Below are 18,793 nucleotides of genomic sequence, written 5' to 3' on the forward strand. Positions count from 1 at the left end.
GATATCGACCGCCCTGAGGGTATAAGTAAGTCCTCATTCCCAGAAATCTTCCTCTTCTTTTCTTTCTTCTTCAGCTCTCTTTGCCTATTGGCTTAGATCAAGTGTAGTATCTGTTCTTTTCAGTTTAATCTCTGAAAGTTTCCGTCCAGGAAACACTTTGATTATTCCTATTTTTGCAACCCGCGACTTGGCCCCTGTGCTTGCGCATGCCTTGTTGCACAGTGTCATTGGGCTTACACTGCACCCGATCGACGCGAACTCCTTTTTCATCAACTGTTCGGCTTGTCCGGGCGCTTGGAGAAGATGGCTGTTGTCTTATTATGTGAACAAATTTCATTTCTTCATTGTTTAATGACTCGTCTATGGGGCATGTTTGTTTTGGTGCAAGTTATGTAAAGAAGTTTCCCTGGCAACCTACAGGCTACGACCCCCCCTCCCCCAACTGCCGAGACACGATGCTGTGTCCATGGTAGGGCGCATTTGATAAACATGTCTCAATGTCTGATCACTTGATATTCTGTCTGAGCTGTAGACAAGACATTGATATCGCTAAGAACACTGCTCGATCTTTCTGATACAGTACGTCCCGAAACCGGTGCGACCACTACAGAGCTTCGATTGACTTTCCTGCCCCTTATTGCCAAGACACATTGGTCTATATTTGGAGTTCTTCAACAGCGCTACTGCGGCAGCAAAGTTGGGGACTAACCTCACCAGTTAACTAGAACGGATTCGTTTACAGACATTATTACGAACCATGTTGTATTTTGAGCCCTAGCAACATCCAGAGATACGAAATCCACAAATTCTTCGATATGTCAATGTCATTGTACTAATTTCTAATGCACTGATGAGGTGAGTCGTAAGCCTAAGAGATATCCCAAATGTGTCGATCCATCTTCTATGACATCCAGCTCCTCCATATCACGAAGGACCTGCTCGATAAATTTGCCAGCGCCGCTAAGTTTCATAATAAGTGTAATGGCGCGGTGGGCATCGAGAAGCCGGGGAGATGAGATGGTGGATCTACAGTGCGATGAGGACTTAGGGTAAGCGATCGTGTGACGGGAAACAAGGGATCACGTAAGAAAGGAATGTGTTGTGTTGAGTCAATCCTATACTAGTGTCGTGTGCCAGTGTGCCAGTGCGTTCGAAATAGATCTCGAGTTCGCCGAATAGCCGGTGGTGGTGATACATTAGAGTGAGGGCGTTCATAGGACCAGCGTGTTGGGAAAGGTCTTCAGAATATGGTCGCCGAAAGAAATTACAGATGTCATCGTGTCGTGTGGCACTGCAACATTTTGACATTTCTTTGAAAAAGCAACTTGGAGCAATTGACGGAGGATCGACAGATTGATTTTCCTACCAAACGCAAGGGTGGAGAATAAAGAAACCAAGAAGTAGATGTTCCTATCTCGAGAGCTTGACTGGCAGGCTTTGTACAAAGCCACCCAGGAGCTCTGAATGGACTGCGCTAGAATTTCCGAGAAAGAGGAACGCTCAAAATCAAGCGAAACCAAGGAAACATTCTTGAATTGCCTGATGGTTGCCACTAGGGTTGATGAATGATCAACGGTAGTAGGCCAATCTCTAATCAGAGCCGTGATGGCATAAACATCCCTGCCGCGGACACTTGTGATAGTTCATTCTGAAACCATGCAAAGGGATAAATGCAGCATGCCAGTGTAGGCTGTTCTCTAATCAAAGCACATAATATATCTAGACTAGATGAATAGTTTCGTTGCAAGTCACTTCTTTGCGGGCACCTACTTTCACCTACTTTCACGCTGTGCTTAACAAAGAAACGTGTACTCTATAAAGATTCACCTGCCCTTAAACTAGCGGCTAATAGATCTACCAATTTTCTTCAGATTCAATTCAGATTCAATTCAGATTCTCTTTAGATTTTATTTACTTTAGAAATCCCTATACCTATAGAAGGATCAATTTTATATTGTAGGTATTCAGACATCTTTAAGCATCTACAACATTAGTGGATCTAAATTACTGCTGACAATATGAACCAATGACAGAGTTATGTGTCGGTGGCATACTTAGTCGCCCATAATGAGGTCGAGACAATTTTCGAGGGTCACATCGCGTGCTTTGTTGATGTTCTCCCTGAAATTCTCGTAGGTGGTGGGCTTGGCATGAATACTGTATATATATATATATCTATGGCTTCGCTTTTGACAGCTCCCAACGCATCTTTGGTTTAAACAGTTAAATCCTTACTTACTTAGTCACTTGTGAGGTTTCTAGAGCTTTGGCTACAGAAAACCTCTATGTTATAAACAAGTGGTGATGTTTGCCATCTCCCGCCCCATTTCTAGATCCGAACACATAGGAGAACGCGGCTGATTGATAACGAGAAAAACAGCAGCATCCACAGGACTCTCACTTACTAGCCTAACAAAAACACTGACAACCTCCTCAATCCATATCATAGATAAAGACATTTACAGTATAAAGAGCATCACCTACTTCATCTATTCGCCCCAACATTATGGCCGGCTTTATGATATTTCCAAATCGGCTATATGCCACTGGTAAGACACAAATTTTCAACTATCTTAGAGATAAAGCGAAACCTATTTGAAATATTCAACATGAGCAAATCAATAGACGTCTCTAAGCCAATCACCTATCCCAAGTGGTTCGGGGGTTCCGCATCATATATGGCAGTCCTTGTCTCTCACCCTTTGGACCTGAGTGAGTGCAGATATTCCATTCGAACGAACATATTTTTGATTGGTCAAGCATAGTCAAGGTCAGAATGTAAATGGGAGGGCGTACTTGCACTTTATAACGGGGTAGGTCTAAAGAAGAATTGAAGCTATCAGCAAGGTTTATGAGACAGCGTTAGTCCACCTAACTATTCCATGTCTTTCATCAATCCCGAAATCAATACATACTCACTGATTCAGTAGTTACCTATGGCTCCGTCAGCATCGGCCTCTACGAGACACTAAAAAAACAAACCAAAACAGTACTCCCACCTCCCCATTATGGCCTCTTAGCAGGAATCTCTGCATTTATTGGTGCATTCCTCGGCAGCTCCTCAGATATAGGTAATATCCGCATGCAAAATGACGGTTCACTGCCTCTTCATCTTCGTCGCAATTACCGGCACATATTTGACGGCGTGGAGACTATGGCAACACTGATTCTTTTGGAGCAGCACAAGAGGTTATATAGGACTTTCAAAGAGAAGACAGAATTCAGAAAATCTCACTATAAGTCAGCCCTTTCACATTAGGTACTGTTAGGCTCGATGAATGGCTGAGTAATTGATCTCTCACACTTGCTACGAGAAGTACCGGTACAAAGGATTTGTGCAACTCGTCAAATTTAAGTTGGATGTGGGAAGTGTAATTCAGTGCACACACTTTCAAATTTTATTTTCATTCTTTCATGGCCATCCTGAGAATAAGAGTATATACAGCCCTAGCTAAAAAAGTATTATATAGCTGGGCATTGTCAGAGAAGCTCTCAGGTCTCACTGTGTTAAATGTTCCGTTCTAGTCTATGGATTTCCGAGCCTGGGGCTGCTATGGCGATTATCCAAGACCGTTGATCTAGGATACCTAGGTATGGACTTGTTTGCATTTCAAGAGACCTCTGTCGACCGGTCTCATATTTCCTCCTACAACTCAGCTCTTCTTTACCATCCTACCCACATTCACCACATTTTCCCACTTGGCCTAGCCGTCGACTCGGGCCCCCTACTATCCCTCCTTTCTTCCATGTAACATATTCACTTGCTTCTATCTTTACTGTATTTTCTTAATACCCCCTGGCCACCGCAGCAATTTGTGAATTCCTCTCGAGATCGTGGATCTGATTTGGTTGGTGAGGTTTGGTCTGGTTGATGAGGTACACACTCAAACACGCAGGGTGATGATTCTGAATATTAAACTCTCCAGCCAGAATCCCATCAAGACGCACGATAAGACATTGAGTCTCAAATACGCCTCTCCAGTTCAACATCAATGGAGAGCCCACAAGAACACCAGTCCGAACAACCCACTCCAACTCCTACGACACCTCCACTCTACACCATACCCACTGAGATACGTTTGAAAATCTTGGCCTACTGCGTTCCCCGGAAATGTGCTATCAAAGTTTCAAACAAGATGTTTCGGCCATACGGGGTCGAACCTGTGGTTTCAACGCGTGACCCGTCCCTCGAAGACAGATTCTCCAACACCACCCCTCTCTGGACTAACATTTTACTTGTTTCCAAACGAATGAGTGACGAGTGCTTGAACATCCTTTACGGCGAAAACTTGTTTGAACTTTACCTGGACAGGGGAGCTGAAGTTACGCTCATGAAAACATTCACCAAAGAGAATCTCCAGCGAATCCGACTCATTCTCGCCATCGCACCCAGCCCATATTACAGCGGGGAGTTGAACCCACCCGTCATTCCTTTCTGGGCCATGATGATCCCAAATCTGAAGGTATTTGGCTGGGTGACCCAGTCAGATAAGAGAGCTTTGCAGCACACGAGCATTTCTACGATGGAGCAAAGGTTTGAGGGCTGGATGGAGTGGACGGATGCCTACTTGGACTGCCTCGGCGAATTTCTGGTGCCCGGGGTGGAGTTCAAAATGAAATTTGACAATGAAGATGGTGAATACAGGAAAATTGGAAGGCTTACTTTCCGGCGAGGACCTTTCTTCACGAAGACAGGCGGAAACTGATGGGCTGGCGAGAGTCATGGTGAGGATCGAAGAGGCGTTCTACGACAATAAATGTTTAGATTAGGCTCGTCTTTCAAATACAATGTTTGAAATCTAATAAAAAATAAACAGATCTAGGTCGCTAAATCCAGTAGTATTTTGTGAAGCTCAGTTCATCACTTATAAGAATAATCGTCCGCTCGTACGGCCTTTGTGCTTGACTATGTAAGACTTCAGTAATCCCGAGGCTGAACCGGTATTAGCTGTAGGACACTTCAATGTGCTTCAGATGATCTTTTTAGATGTCATTTTAAGTGTATTCTAAAATAGTAAAAAGCAAAAACTGTGTAGATGGATTTTCTACATCCATGTAGGTGGATACAACCAGAAATTGGCCATAACATCCAAACGGAGAAGCTCTCCATCTTCATAGCACTACAAATTTTTCGATATATATATGATTCTTAGCACCGGAACATATCCAATGATTATCCAAACGTCTTTGGAGGGACTGCTTACACCTCGAGCCCTCTAGGGTTTGATTGTACTCACAGCTCTACAACAATAAAACTAGGAAAGCAGAAGAACAGTATACTTGTTTGTCAGAACCTCTCAATTTTCATTTGATCAATCTTCAGACTTTCCGTAGGTGACAGGACTATGTTTGCGAGCCTCTCTGTCACTCCCTCTGCCTCTCACACCTCTCTCCCACGTCTTCCTTCACCTCTCCTACCTTTATATTCTTTATCATCGACATCTACATTGGCTTTGTGTTTCTCTAGGACCAGCTGTGTGCTCTGGATACTCTGGATACTCATTGTATCTGGACAAGCAGCATGGTCCGCAGAGGATATGCTACCTGCAATTTGTGTGGTAGTAAAATTTACAGCTGTGCAACCACTCAAATTTCCGAGATAATATATCGTGATACACCGCAAGATCTGAATATTTTCTCACCGCATAATTCATGGATCTGCGGAAGACCAGCAGATCTGGATGACATACATTTCGATGAGATGTGGACATGGTCCTGCACTTTTCGAGCTGGTAAGTATTGTTTTAAACATCCTGATTAGACGATGTCTGTGTTGATGTTGATGTCAGTGTTTCTTAAACCTGGCCAAGAAGTCACATTCCATCTTTCTGGTGTTGGTGAGCTTCGACCGAACCATCAAATAAGCCTCCCACAGGATGAGAATGAAATGATTTTGTGGAATCACCGAAGCTATAGTCATCACACCTCTGCAATTCCAAAGTTTGTCTCAAGGCTAGAATACCCAAAAGCATTTCCTATACATGAACGATGCTGGCAGCTCATGACTCGCATTCTCGATGCAGACGTGATCAAAAGGAATATGGACAACTTTGTTCCCGCAATGTTTAACCCAAAATTTCTCACGCACTCAACGAGATGGGCTGATCCAATCCTTGTCTCCCCGAGATGGAAGCAGTGCTCGGGTGTACTTCCGCTTTGCCGCCAAGATTTCATCCAAATACTCAAAAATTTCGTTCCGTATATTCATTGAATACAAGCCGTATGACTCGTGGCTTTCTCGGCACAGACCCACTGGACAACTCCTACATCAAGAGTGTGATCGCAAAGTACACAGCCAAGTACACCAGTCAGAGGGAGAAGGGATGTGAGCCAATGCGGCAACCCTCAATACCCACACATACAATGTGCCGACGATCCCAGGCTACTATCAAAACTAGGAACGTGTTTCTCCCGACTGAGCTCATCTTGAACATCGCAGATCATTTGGATCATCACAAGGATATTCGAGCTCTGCTTTCCACGTTCCCACATTGGTATCCAATGATCCCGGACAGCTACTGGAGACGTCGATTCATTGACGATAACCACCTTGAGAGTAATAATTTCCCATCAGCGCATGGTCTGGATTGGCAGTATGTCTATCTTCATAGTGACCGGCTGCCACAACCTTCATTTGGGTGGCGGAATAGGCAGCATATCCTGAGTCAACTTGAGGGTGTAAAAGAACGATTCTTGCGGCGACTGAAGCAAAAGGGCATTCAACAATGAAGCGTATTTGACGGTGAAAGAGATTTTAAAAACTCAGACGTTTACTGGTCACAGGCACGTCTTTAGGGAACGAACGGGGTTGGGTTCTGCTTTATTCTTCCATTTCCTACTTTGATTAATTAGAATGAATTGAACGACTTATCGTGTGCTTTTTGCTGCGTTTTACTCCTTGAGAAAAACAAAACCCTAACTCATAGTTCATTCGATGCCTGAGGAAACAATGTGGCGTATGATGATGTAGTCTATAAACCTGCTTCAATTGTGGCGCAGTGCATGCAGGTTCCCATATTTCCTCCAACAAACTGTCCTGGTTCTTCGTACAACATACGTTGTACAGCTGTCAGTCTCTGATTCGGAGATTAAAGCGCCTGTTAAATTCTCAACGAGCTCTTTGTCTTCGCCTGAATCCCCAGCTCGACTCCCGCAGCCTGTGCACAGTGGCGTTTTGATCGCTGCACAGAGCACTCTGCCAATGACAATGGACCTTTATCGTATTTGGTATTTTTGGAAATGCAAATGAGCACACATTGAAGCAGAGTTATGTTGCATCTTCTGCTCGGAGGTACCGAATTATACATTCATCTAAAGCTTCCATCGACACCATATATATATCCAACTCCAACCTCTCAATAGTATACTGTTGGTAGATACATATATATCATTTATAACCATGTCAAGGTAGCCATAATCCTATTTAAAGAAATAGGTCGTAAAATAGAACCCAAACAAAGACATGCTGCATTCAAATGAAACAAATCGATGATCGAGAAGCTTTAAGAAGAGGTGGATCTGGCTTTGTTGCCTGGTGTCCAGGTGGCCAATGGGATCATTCTAAACTGCTTATGTAATTGCTATAATTGCAGCTGGGGACTTGGGACCTCCACTGGGTGAGATCGCGTCTCTGAGTGTCTCTCCTTCAGCAATTCAACCTCCATTCTTTTGTTTATCACATATTATGATATTTGGTCTGCTCTGAATATCAAACTTCTGATCATTATTCCAATTACTTCTGCTCCTACCCCCTCCTTCCCCAATTGCAGCCTACCAATTCCCGATCGCAAAATGGCCACCGACTACAGCAAGAAGACCAACGCCGAGCTGGTCGAGATACTCAAGACTCGCTCTCTCCCCCACACTGGAAAGAAGGCCGACATGGTCTCGCGCCTCCAGGAAGATGACGAGGCCAAGCCCTCCGACGCTTCTGCCCCAGCTCCTGCCGCAGCCAAGACCGACGCCCCCCGAGGACGTCATTGACTGGGACGACGAACCTGCAGAGACAATTATCGAGCCATCCACAGAAGCTGGCGAAGCTGCGATTGCCGCTGGTGGTCAGGGCGCAGTTTCCAACCCCGTTGCTGTCCCCAACCAGCAGCTCGACGAGAACCCCGCCACCACCGAGGACTTGAAGGTCGAGGCGACCGGTGCCGTTGCTGAACCCACCACTCAGCCCGAAGCCGAGACCGAACAGAAGCCCGCTGTCGATTACACACGAGGACTGCCCCAGACCGACCTGGAGGCAGAGCTTGCGAAGCGCAAGGCTCGCGCGCAGAAATTTGGCATTGTTGAGGACGACGATACAGCTTTGAAGGAGGCTACGAAGCAGCTGGAGCGCGCTAAGCGATTTGGTACTGGCGCTGAGGCTGAGACTACTCCCGCCGCGGGTGTAAGTCGCCTTGACCAGGCACTTCCTGATGAGCGCTCCCGCAAGAGACGTAATGAGGGTCGCAACGACAACCGCAACGACCAGGGTGGTCGTGGAGGCAAGAGACGTGATACTGGAGCTGGACGCAACCGCAACCGTCAGCGTGGGGATGGAAACCGCAACCGCGACCGTGGCGATGGGAACAAGACCAATGCTGGCGTGAAGAAGCCTAATGCCGGTGGGAACACTGCCCAGAAGAGTTGGAGTGAGAAGGATAATGCGGCCATGGAGGCTCGCAAGAAGCGGTTTGCAGCTGCGGCTTGAGTGTTTCCAATAGTTTGCTTTGTCTGGTCTTTAACGACTTCGGTTCCATCTCTTGTTTCATCATGGGCGTTTGTGTGTTGATATGCTACCGGACAATTTCAGGGTCAATCATTCCATTCTATTTGTTTTAATATATGTGGTCTCAATGAAAATGTACAAGTGTATGGGGTTTAATTTTGTATATCGGCAGTAGTATTGTCCATTATGTAGGCAATTCAGGTGTAAGAGAGAACCTGGGATCAACTTCTCTATTCCCCCTAGGGGCCATATTCAAGCACTGACCTACCCAGAGCAAACTCAATCTGAAGTTCTCTTGCGGCCCCCAGATATAATTCCCCGGTGACTGCGTGCGAAGTGAGCTGAAGCGTGCATTAGTCGCTTGTTCCTGCAGGAAGGGCGTCGACCAGTACGACCAGTCCCTAGAGGAGGATGGGCCAGATTGTGATTGTGGGACCTCAAACTCGTCCTCTACTATCTTTGAGAGCTCGGGAGTACTTCGCATGAAGTATGGAGTGCATACAGTATTACAATTTCAATATACAACATCCACTGGTCAATGCCATTCAAAACTCATTTCTCGTTCGTTGTTCCAATTGCCCAAATTTAACGCCCTCCCCACTTAGCTCGGTGACCTCCCCGCGAATCGCAGCCCCCAACTCGGGGATTTTTTTCGATGGTGGCTTCGAGCTAACTTTTGATTGTCGTCCAGGGCTTGTTCATTGCCCGATTATCCAGTGGGCCATCACAGCCCAGTCACTAGCGGGCTCCACAGTCTCGAGACTCCACGGGTTGGATGTTGAACACCCTACAGAGTAGTCGAAGGACGGAATGCTCTCTACGGACAGTCACTGGCTCTTTGAGTCATACAAGTCTAGACGTTAGACTCAACTTTAAAGCCCCTTTGCTTTCATCCTTGGATGTTTGAACCTTGGATCCCCGAAAGGTTCGGGACGGGCCTCTGTACCAAACTATGGACTATGGCCGTTAGGGAAATCTTGAGACATGAAATGTCTCGGTGATACGACAACATATTGTACCGGAAATTAATATGCGACTGCTTCGAGAAAAGATGAAGCATTTTAGAGTAAAAGACACCCTTGCGTCTATCCGCATATGCATTGTCCCTTGAAACAACGTTGGGAAATTCTCCGAATGTACGGGAAAGGCTGGAATTGCAAACCGTCAAAAAAAAAAATAAAAGAAGAAAAATGAAAATCAATATCGCGTCGATCGTTTTACCATTTGGGTTTGAGTCGTTCGGCGTCTCCGAATGCGTTGTGTAGAAGGCGAGGGAGACGCGATAACCAGACTGGTTGTCAATACGGGATTGTCTGCTACATTGTACATTGGTGTACATTGGTCCAATTATGCAGATACTCTCAGCTTGAATCTATCAGCTGATCTGCAGTGAGATCGAGTCACGATTTGTAGGATATATCTTTTTAAACGATTCAAGCCATGCATGACGAATTACGGACTGTACTGCCCTGTCACGTTGTGTTTTGCTCAATACCTCTTTTGCCGCCGTGAGCCCATCCCGTCTAAAACAATGTAGCCAACGACGAGTCCGTGCTAGGGGAGAACCCTCGAGTGGACCGGCTGTTACCTCCCCATGTGGGCTTCCGTGCGCACAATCCTTGTTGATCCGGCCACTGGGGATTCACTTTGGTTATTTGTAGAATTCCCTTTTGACTTTGCGATGGGGCTATCGTCGCTTCAGAAGCACCGCACAACTTTCGAGATATGCTGGTCCTTTTGACAGGCTCTAGGTCTTCGCAGTCTCGATTCCTTCCCGTCTGATCGCAGTAGTCACATTGAATTCTTGCCAATGAGATCCCTGGCTATGTTCTTATATGGTCAAGGCATTTTTCCCCCACATCCGAGGGGCAACACCGGTCAGCACATAAATCTCTAGCATCTCGGAAATTCTTCGATATCTTTGATCTTTTCGTTTTTGAACACAATTTATTTTTACATACTTCAGCCGGATTTTATCTCTGACGTGGCCCACGGAGAACACTGAAGTCGAACGCCACATTGCTCCAGACTGTGGCGAAGCTGCAGGTTTAAGGCTTCGCCGATCCACAGTGGACTTTTCTCGTTTATCTACTGACGTCTGTGAGTGTCTGCTTTTCTTTTCGTTTTTAACATTTTTAACATCCTTGCAATGTCTATTGACACTTAATTTTTAGTTGTGTGACTTTGAGATACCCTTCTTTTTTCTTTTTTTTGCGAATCCATCTACTTTTACTTAATTCTATAACCCCCACCGCCAAGCGCTAAGCGCCCATCAATATTGATATTTTTGTTTGACATGACGCAGACGCTGTGAGTTTACATGCTGAATATGATGATGTTGGACTGAAGAGCTGATTAGATCAGGTAGCTCTATACCCCCATAACGACGTGATGGTTACTATAACGAAGTACATGCACCCACCGTTTAATCATTTGTCCCCGGATTGGAGCCGGGAACTTCACTCATCCGTACGCCATGTCGTACAGTACTGGCCATCACATGCCACACGATGCTTCTTCAAACTCATCACGTATCAATACTGGTGCCTATGGCCGACCTACGCGATCTCAGATTGCGAGACCAGTCAATCACACTCTTAGGAGTAGAACCTCCTCATTCTCAGATGCCGAAGATACTGGCCCAGTATTAGCGCAGTCGGCTATCAAGAGATCTACCAGTCGCGGAAATCGCCTGTCTATGCTTCCGCGCCCCAGTATTGGTAGCACAGCCTCTCCTACTACGCCAGTGTCCGCTTCCTCTTGTCAAAGTTCTACCCAGACAATCCCTCCCTCGTTATCAAGCCCGGATATTAATAACCCCCCCGCTTTCCGTTGCTGGACAACATTTACCCCCACCGAAACGAGCACGGAATGTTCTTCGAAGGAGGGCACCGACAATAGGAAAACATGTGGAGCAATCGCACTCTGACAAGTTGAGCCTTGTTATTCCGCAAGAGTCTCATTCTCTCGTTATGAACAATGTCTCGGGACCCGGAAATTCGTCACCACCACTTTTAGGGCAATCGGCTTCCTCTTACAAGCCAAACCATAAGAATGAGAGCAATGTGACTGTTAATTCGGCGAAGTCTAGATTTAATGGACCAGTGGAACTGGCAAGTCTTCGAACGACAATTGATACGCAAAACGTGCCAGCACCTCCCGCTCCATTTCTTTTGGCAAGTAGCCCCTCGACAAGATACTCGGAATCTCCGAGTATTTGGAGTAGAGGGTCTACCCCAACATCATTGTCATCATACTCCCCCGGTATTACAAAGATTGGCCGTCTGAGACAACCGAGTCCGTCTCAAACAAGATTGCCTGTCTTTTCTCCTCCACCGGCACATGTAAGCCCTCAGCAAGAAAGGCCGGGGCTGAAGACTGAAAAGCGGGTACTTCCTACAAAGGCTCCTGTCTCCAGCTTAGTAGGGACCGACAAAGGCCAGAGAGCACCACCGTCTAAATCCCCCTCTACAGTACCTCGCGGCCCCCCTTTCAATCCGCCACGGAGAAAGTCGTCTGTCAACTTCAGCCCTCCAAAATCTCCCGAAATCGATGTTGAACAGGCTCGGAGGGAAGTCGAAGAAGCTGAGAGGCGTTTGTTTGACCCACAAAGGGCTATGGAATGTTCTCCCTCACGGAATACGGAGACACCTCAGACTCCACCACGCCCGAGCAGAGATGGAACGCATCGCTTAGATCTCGAGACATCGCCGATTGTCCAAAGCAACCTACGATATATTAGAACAACGGGCCACACGAGACGCGAGTCGATAGAAAAGATCATAGCAACCCAACAGTCACACCCAACTCCTAACAAGTCTGCCACTGCATCAATTGACTCCCTGCAATCAAGAGCAATCACCGAAGTCCCTCATCGAGATGGCGGATCCTCCATACTATCCAAAAAGACACCCCCGACATTGACCAAGGAGACTTCCCAAGAGAAGGCGGATCCAAAGCAAATACCAACAAAAAAACGGTTCGGTCTGTTCACAAAGAAGTCCAAACCGGACACCTCAGAGAATTCGACCGAGCAAGCTCGAGCCACTCGCAAAGGTCCAGCCGCAGGAACAGGCCATGAGGGCTACGGAAAATACGGACAGCGCGGCCGCAAAGCAAGCGGTAGTAGTAGCAGCGCTACGAGAACCAGATCAACCAGCACAACACGGAGTGCCGCTAGCAAAGGGAGTCAATCGAGTCGTCCTGAGTTGGATATTGATGATTTCCTAATGAGCCGTCTGGAGCCTGTTATTATCAATGGCGGTGGATTGGACGGTGCATCGTTGTCACGGACACAAAGCGAGCAGAGTTTCAGTAGCATAAGCGTTGCATCGACTTCGAACTTGCCGCAGCAAACTCTGCTATCATACTCGACTGGTCAGTCTACCGAATCCCTTGCAACTTCGACGGGGACATTTGGTGAGATTATTACGCCAAGTTATTCGAATTTCACCACACCGATGGGAAGCAAGAGTCCCGAGTATCAATCTAACGTACCTCATCGTCCAGATGCATCGAAGTCACGCATGCCCGTTTCAAGAGAGAAGAGACACGGCGTCTTTGCGAACCCCCAGGCTGCTGTCACAAACACGTCTCTTTCTAGCCACGAGCCAAGCGCTGCTGCCTCACACCAACCAAGGCCTGCCCAAAGGTCCCCCGAGAAGGTCAACAAGCCTGAGCAGGTTGAGAAGCAACAAGCCAAGAAAGGAAAGACATCCATGTGGAACTTCTTCCATAAGAACCGTGCCAACGAAGAGAAAAGCTCAATTCCTCCAACGACCTCATCCCAAACCGCGAAACTTCATGCAGCGATCTCCCCAGTTCTGAACACTCGGCCCGTGGCCCATTACGCCTTGGTGGATGCTGAATCGGATGAGCTCGATGAAATCATCAACAACATCGAAGACTCACCACCGACGGAGGAAGAAACAATTTTCCATCCCGTGGAAATCCCAAGAGGCTTGAGCATTAGAAAAAGAAAGCCATCAATTCTCTTGCCATCTCCGCCAAAGATACATGGTGAGTTTGAAAATGATGACCGGCCATCGCCGAGGACCGCCATGTTCAATCGCAACCTTATGGCCCCGGAGCTCGAGATATCACCTAAACAACGCCCGCGCTTGGCCTCTGTCGGTCGGATCCCACACGTAGTTTCGCGGCGCGATAGACACCATCAGCCCGCAATGCAGTCATTTTCGCGTCCTTTCAGTGTTGTCGAGTCACCTTCTCTCACTGTTCCAACGACGCAAAGCTACGAATCTCCACCTGTCGCTCATGGTCCATCGAACCTGGGGATTGGCCCAAGCGAATCTTCTAACTGGGGCGATGGGTTTAACCCAACATTTAGCGCATCCGAGGAGACCAGCGCTTTGGAGTTTCTTGCTGGGCCGTTCTCAACGTATGAGTTCCTTCAATTTCCACCAAAGAAAGGCTCAACCTCGTCAGATAGCTCTGGAGCTCTGGCTGCGGTTACAGCCGTGCCCCCGATTCCAGGCTCCCCGCCAACTGAGGATGAGGTGTGGAATGAGTACGATGATCTTATTGATCACGTTCTGTCGCCAAATGAACCGAAGCACGAAGAGGCGGAAAAGACCGAAGAAGAGGACAGGTTTGAACTTGCAACGATGGCGAGCAGGGCTCTTCAGGACGAGTTGAATAATGCAAATCAACCCCAGCCCGTACCTAGTGGCAATTCAGTTCGCTCGAGTGGAAGCTCTGTTCATCTTCGCCGTTCTCAAATTGTCTCTGCTTTGCAATCGTCTACCGCCCCTTCTTCTCAGCCGTCTTATAGTGATCTTGTCGCTGCATATAGCGACTCCAATGAGGAGAAGACACAGCAGACTACCGAACCTACCGAGGAGCCTTCTTCAACAGACCAGCATCGTGAACAGCAGCAGTCTACATTTCTCAACTCTCTCGCTGCTGTCCCTTCGCCTAGGCCAAAATTCCACCGCGAACACGAAGCCGCATCTTCGGAGCGTGAGTGGGACGCAGTGACACGGACTAACATGCGTTCCGCTTCGCTCATGACTAGCCGCTGGTTATCCTTCGGCCGAGTCCTTTTCAGCCCGGCTCATAACCATGTCAAGGCCGGAGGACAAGGACGAATTCTTGTGGTCGACGGACTGGGAAATGACGACTGGTCGTTCTATTGTTCCTTGACATATCCCGATGCCGAGGTCTACAGTTTGGGTGGACGTCCTGTATCCGCAACACCTCCCCACCCCGCTGCATGGCAGCCCCCTACCAACCACCACACTGTGTATCACGCAGGACTAGACAACCCCCTCCCCTTCCCAAAGGACTACTTCACAGTAGCCGTACTACGATTCCCCGCTGTCTGCTCCGAGACCGTGCAAGGGAACATCATCCAAGAGTGCAGACGTGTTCTCCGCACCGGAGGGTATCTAGAAATGAGCCTCCTCGACCGTGACATGGTGAACATGGGACCCCACACGCGCAAAGCCATCCGCCAACTCAAAGAAATGACCTGTCTCTCAGACTCGACGCTGAGCCTAAAACCAACCAGCGACAGTATCCAACGCGAACTTGGAACGCAAGGCTTCGACAGTCTCCGTCGCTGCATGGTTCGAATCCCCGTCGCGGGAATGGTCCTCCGATCCTCTGACTCCAGCTCATCGGCACACTCCATTTCAACGGCGAACCCTTCCACTGTATTCTCGCTACCTACTATATCCGTCACAAATGCGGGTGATAACCAAAACACGGGAACCGCTTCTAAATCCCCTTCGAATGATGCGAATATCTCTCTCGGCGATTTGCTCTCCGATCCTTCCCCATCTCCCGCAAACGATGAGTCAATCGCTAAGATCGTTGCCCGTGTCGGACGCTGGTGGTATTCGAAATGCTATGAAGATCCTGTTTTCTTGACTGGAAACACTGATCCGAGTATTTGGAATGACCGCAAGGTACTCCGCGAGTGTCAGAAGCGCGGCACTGGGTTCCGCATGTTCATTGCATACGCCCAGAAGCCTAGTGAGGTTCCCCGACGCACGGCAAGCGTGTAACCGAACGACAACGACGCCATGATACGTTTCATTTTTCATTTTTCGCTTTCTTTTCATTTTTTGTTTTCTGCTTTCTGTCTTCCTTTTCCTTTTTTATGATATCCATGATTGATTGACACTATACGGTGCATGGAAAAATACCCATATATATGCCTTTACGAAGTCTGCTTGCCTTTGAGCGTTTGGAATACATTGGCCTTGTGGCTTACGCTCAAGGCTTACATTTGCTATGCTTTTACTTGTTTTTGTTTTTGTTCGATATGGCGTGCATGATGCTATGACTGATATGTGCCATAGAGGAAGAGGTGTGGGATTTCCATTGTACAAGCAGGACTTAATATGGATAATCAATTACTTTAATCACTTGCATCTTCGACACTCCCACAGTGCGTTTGCTACATCCTTAACTAAGAGACCAAACATTTTCTCGTCCTGGTCTGCGGTCTGTTTGATTATGATGCTAGCATCACCCACACTTTAGATATAAATCCAGCTGAAATCGGCAATGATTGTCTATACCAATATGGTGCAACCAAGCCTCTTCCTTCTTGTACAGACCCAATCTGTGGATTAAAAATATGTAGCTTTAGTGTTTGGCATGCCTTGAGTGTTGATTTCAATCTCATAAATAAGCTTATACCCGAGTTAATCGAACCTTCAACGGGCCCTTTTCCCACATCAGGAAGTTTCTCTGTTTGATCCAATCACGGGATTCATCGGCAATCTCCATATCAAAGTTAAAGATAATCAACGCAAGGATTAAACGCATCTCGCTATATGCAAGACTAGAGAAACGTGGTTAGTACCGCTTGTTGCTTCCCATAGTAGTTAGGACCATTACTCACTTTCTTCCGAGGCAATTTCTCGGTCCAGTATGGAATGGTTGCAATACCTCTCGGCGATCACCTGCAAATGATAGATCACCTAGGAATCTCTCTGGATGGTATGTGTTGGGGTCCTTGAAATATTCTTCGCGTCGATAAAGTGCCCATTGGTGAATAGAAACAAAAGTCTTCAGAATACCGTTAGTACGCATCGAGATGCAGTATGAATATCGAATGAGACTCACGTTTGCTGGAACATATTCGCCTATGACCTTGGCACCACCCTCAGGACACACGCGGGGCAGACCATTTGCAATGGGTGGGTACATGCGCATTGCCTCGTCGAGACATGCAAGCATATAGGGCAATTTGCTAACAGAGATCAGGTCGATCTCTTCCTGGCTTTGAAACACAGTGCGCACTTCCTCTTTCAACTTCTGATGGGGAATCGGATTTGTAAGGAGGAGGTATGTGACTCCACTCAATAATGAGGCTGTTGTCTCAGAGCCACCAATGATGAGAATTTCAGCATTTGCAATGAGTTCATCAATACTCAGGTTCTGACAAAGGTCGATTGTTATTCTTAACGAAGATAGGTAGGTATATATTTGAAAACTCACCAGTTCCTCCCTCTTCCTCAGAAGCCCTTCAATCAAGTCTGGTCGACCTTCTTCCTTTTCCATCCGACGCATCATCTTCTGCTCGGTGAATCTTCTATGTTTCTCACGGGCCTCTGTCATTGATGCAGGCACCATTGACAACAGCACCCGTTTCACGGATGGATAGAACGAGAGAGCTTGCAAGATAATTCCAAACCGACCGGCATCGAAAATCCCCTTGATCCATCCGTCAAGGTTTGATCCCTGAAGACAGCCAAATGGCTCACCAAATGCCAGGTCTCCAATGATATCAAAAGTAGCATAGTTATACCAATCGGAAAGAATCACTGGAGTACCAGACTCGCAAAGCTCATGTAACCGCTCAAGCAATATATCAACATAACCACGAATCATCGGCTCCTGGTCTCGCATTGCCTTTTCAGAGAAACCGTGGGCCATCTGTCGACGGAGTCGTCCATGTTGCGCTCTGCTTTCATTGACTACATGACCCGCTTGGTCTTCCATCGGACGGTAAAACCAATCTGCCTTTGGGAATTCAGGTTTCCCTTTCTGGTGGCCCATGATGTCTTGCCAGGCATCCGGGTGGGAAAAGGCCAGCTCGTCCGGCGCAATACGGACAATGTCGCCATATCGCTTATGCATTTCCAACATGTCAAAGGGAAGAGTTCCCCGAATAGATCGGTAGACATATGCCAGTCGTGATATTTTGTGTGCCAATGGCCCTGGGAACCGGCTCAAGGGGTGGAAGTACACATTGTAGATTACTGTGTAGGCAAGATATAATGTCGCCTGAACACGTTAGAAGAGAAGTCACAAAAGGCATCGGATGATATACCGTAAAGAGTCCCGTTACTAGCGCATATTTTACGCTGAAAATAATTCCCATTCTGTCTCGATATTCGCTCTCAATAGATTATTTCAGAGAGGCAGTCCGATGGGAACATCTGGAATCTTATATGTGCGGGTCTTGGTCAGGACCGAGGTTGGTTGATTAACATAGCTACTAGCATCCCTGTGGCAGTGTTAACTTCATGAAGATTTGATTAGTTCAAGATCGTAGGCGAATGGAGTCGAAGAAAGTGCGCGGTCTGTTCTGATCCGAACCCGAATCCGAATCCGAAGTCGATCCATCAAACGTCCACCAATGACTGCCGCGGGGGTACGAATACGAACAACCCTGGGAATCTCATTTTATATGCCATCATCTGCCGAGATCCCCTTGTCACTGATAGGTAGACGGACATGGAGAAGCCCGTGGGATTTATGCATTCTATGAATACTGCAGATTTGAACTCGATTCAAAAAGCCCGTCGGCGCACATCAAAACAGCCATGTGTGTGGATTTGTCGTCTCAATGCCGTCAACATGGACGCAGTTCAGACATATCTAGTAGACGCTTTCCTGACACATGCTGCTAATGTTGTGGCTGCTTGTACCGTTCTGCGAAGCTTGCTTGGGGCTCTTGTTCCTCTTTGTGGATTGCAAATGTACGAAAAACTTGGCCTTGGGTGGGGGAATAGTTTGCTAGCATTCCTTGCTTTGGCAATGGCCCCTATACCGATTTTGTTCTAAACTTGGGGAGAGAGAGGCTGCGGACAAAGTGGACTA

At 47.1% G+C, this 18,793-nt stretch overlaps 7 protein-coding genes across 7 annotated transcripts; 6 read left to right on the forward strand and 1 right to left on the reverse strand.

Annotated features, from left to right (window-relative positions):
* Positions 1-2,609: 2,609 nt before the first annotated feature.
* Positions 2,610-3,259, forward strand: N7516_003797 (uncharacterized protein; the record flags this gene model as incomplete). The annotated part of the gene is made up of 2 exons (XM_057216517.1): positions 2,610-2,712; positions 2,928-3,259. 2 exons carry the CDS (start codon positions 2,610-2,612, stop codon positions 3,257-3,259), a joined length of 435 nt encoding a protein of 144 aa, XP_057078400.1.
* Positions 3,260-3,992: 733 nt separating this feature from the next.
* Positions 3,993-4,706, forward strand: N7516_003798 (uncharacterized protein; the record flags this gene model as incomplete). The annotated part of the gene is made up of 1 exon (XM_057216518.1): positions 3,993-4,706. The coding sequence occupies one exon, from the start codon at positions 3,993-3,995 to the stop codon at positions 4,704-4,706; it is 714 nt and encodes a 237-aa protein (XP_057078401.1).
* Positions 4,707-6,222: 1,516 nt separating this feature from the next.
* Positions 6,223-6,729, forward strand: N7516_003799 (uncharacterized protein; the record flags this gene model as incomplete). The annotated part of the gene is made up of 1 exon (XM_057216519.1): positions 6,223-6,729. One exon carries the CDS (start codon positions 6,223-6,225, stop codon positions 6,727-6,729), a length of 507 nt encoding a protein of 168 aa, XP_057078402.1.
* Positions 6,730-7,791: 1,062 nt separating this feature from the next.
* Positions 7,792-8,695, forward strand: N7516_003800 (SAP domain-containing protein; the record flags this gene model as incomplete). The annotated part of the gene is made up of 2 exons (XM_057216520.1): positions 7,792-7,975; positions 8,028-8,695. 2 exons carry the CDS (start codon positions 7,792-7,794, stop codon positions 8,693-8,695), a joined length of 852 nt encoding a protein of 283 aa, XP_057078403.1.
* Positions 8,696-11,189: 2,494 nt separating this feature from the next.
* Positions 11,190-11,642, forward strand: N7516_003801 (uncharacterized protein; the record flags this gene model as incomplete). The annotated part of the gene is made up of 1 exon (XM_057216521.1): positions 11,190-11,642. The coding sequence occupies one exon, from the start codon at positions 11,190-11,192 to the stop codon at positions 11,640-11,642; it is 453 nt and encodes a 150-aa protein (XP_057078404.1).
* A 43-nt stretch (positions 11,643-11,685) lies between these two features.
* N7516_003802 (uncharacterized protein) lies at positions 11,686-15,741 on the forward strand (the record flags this gene model as incomplete). The annotated part of the gene is made up of 1 exon (XM_057216522.1): positions 11,686-15,741. One exon carries the CDS (start codon positions 11,686-11,688, stop codon positions 15,739-15,741), a length of 4,056 nt encoding a protein of 1,351 aa, XP_057078405.1.
* Positions 15,742-16,375: 634 nt separating this feature from the next.
* N7516_003803 (cytochrome P450) lies at positions 16,376-17,836 on the reverse strand (the record flags this gene model as incomplete). The annotated part of the gene is made up of 4 exons (XM_057216523.1): positions 16,376-16,526; positions 16,587-16,753; positions 16,811-17,125; positions 17,186-17,836. 4 exons carry the CDS (start codon positions 17,834-17,836, stop codon positions 16,376-16,378), a joined length of 1,284 nt encoding a protein of 427 aa, XP_057078406.1.
* Positions 17,837-18,793: the final 957 nt, after the last annotated feature.

Source organism: Penicillium verrucosum (assembly GCF_028828655.1).
Source record: "Penicillium verrucosum strain IBT 35672 chromosome Unknown utg000001l_segment0_segment0, whole genome shotgun sequence".
Classification (NCBI taxonomy): Eukaryota; Fungi; Ascomycota; class Eurotiomycetes; order Eurotiales; family Aspergillaceae; genus Penicillium; species Penicillium verrucosum.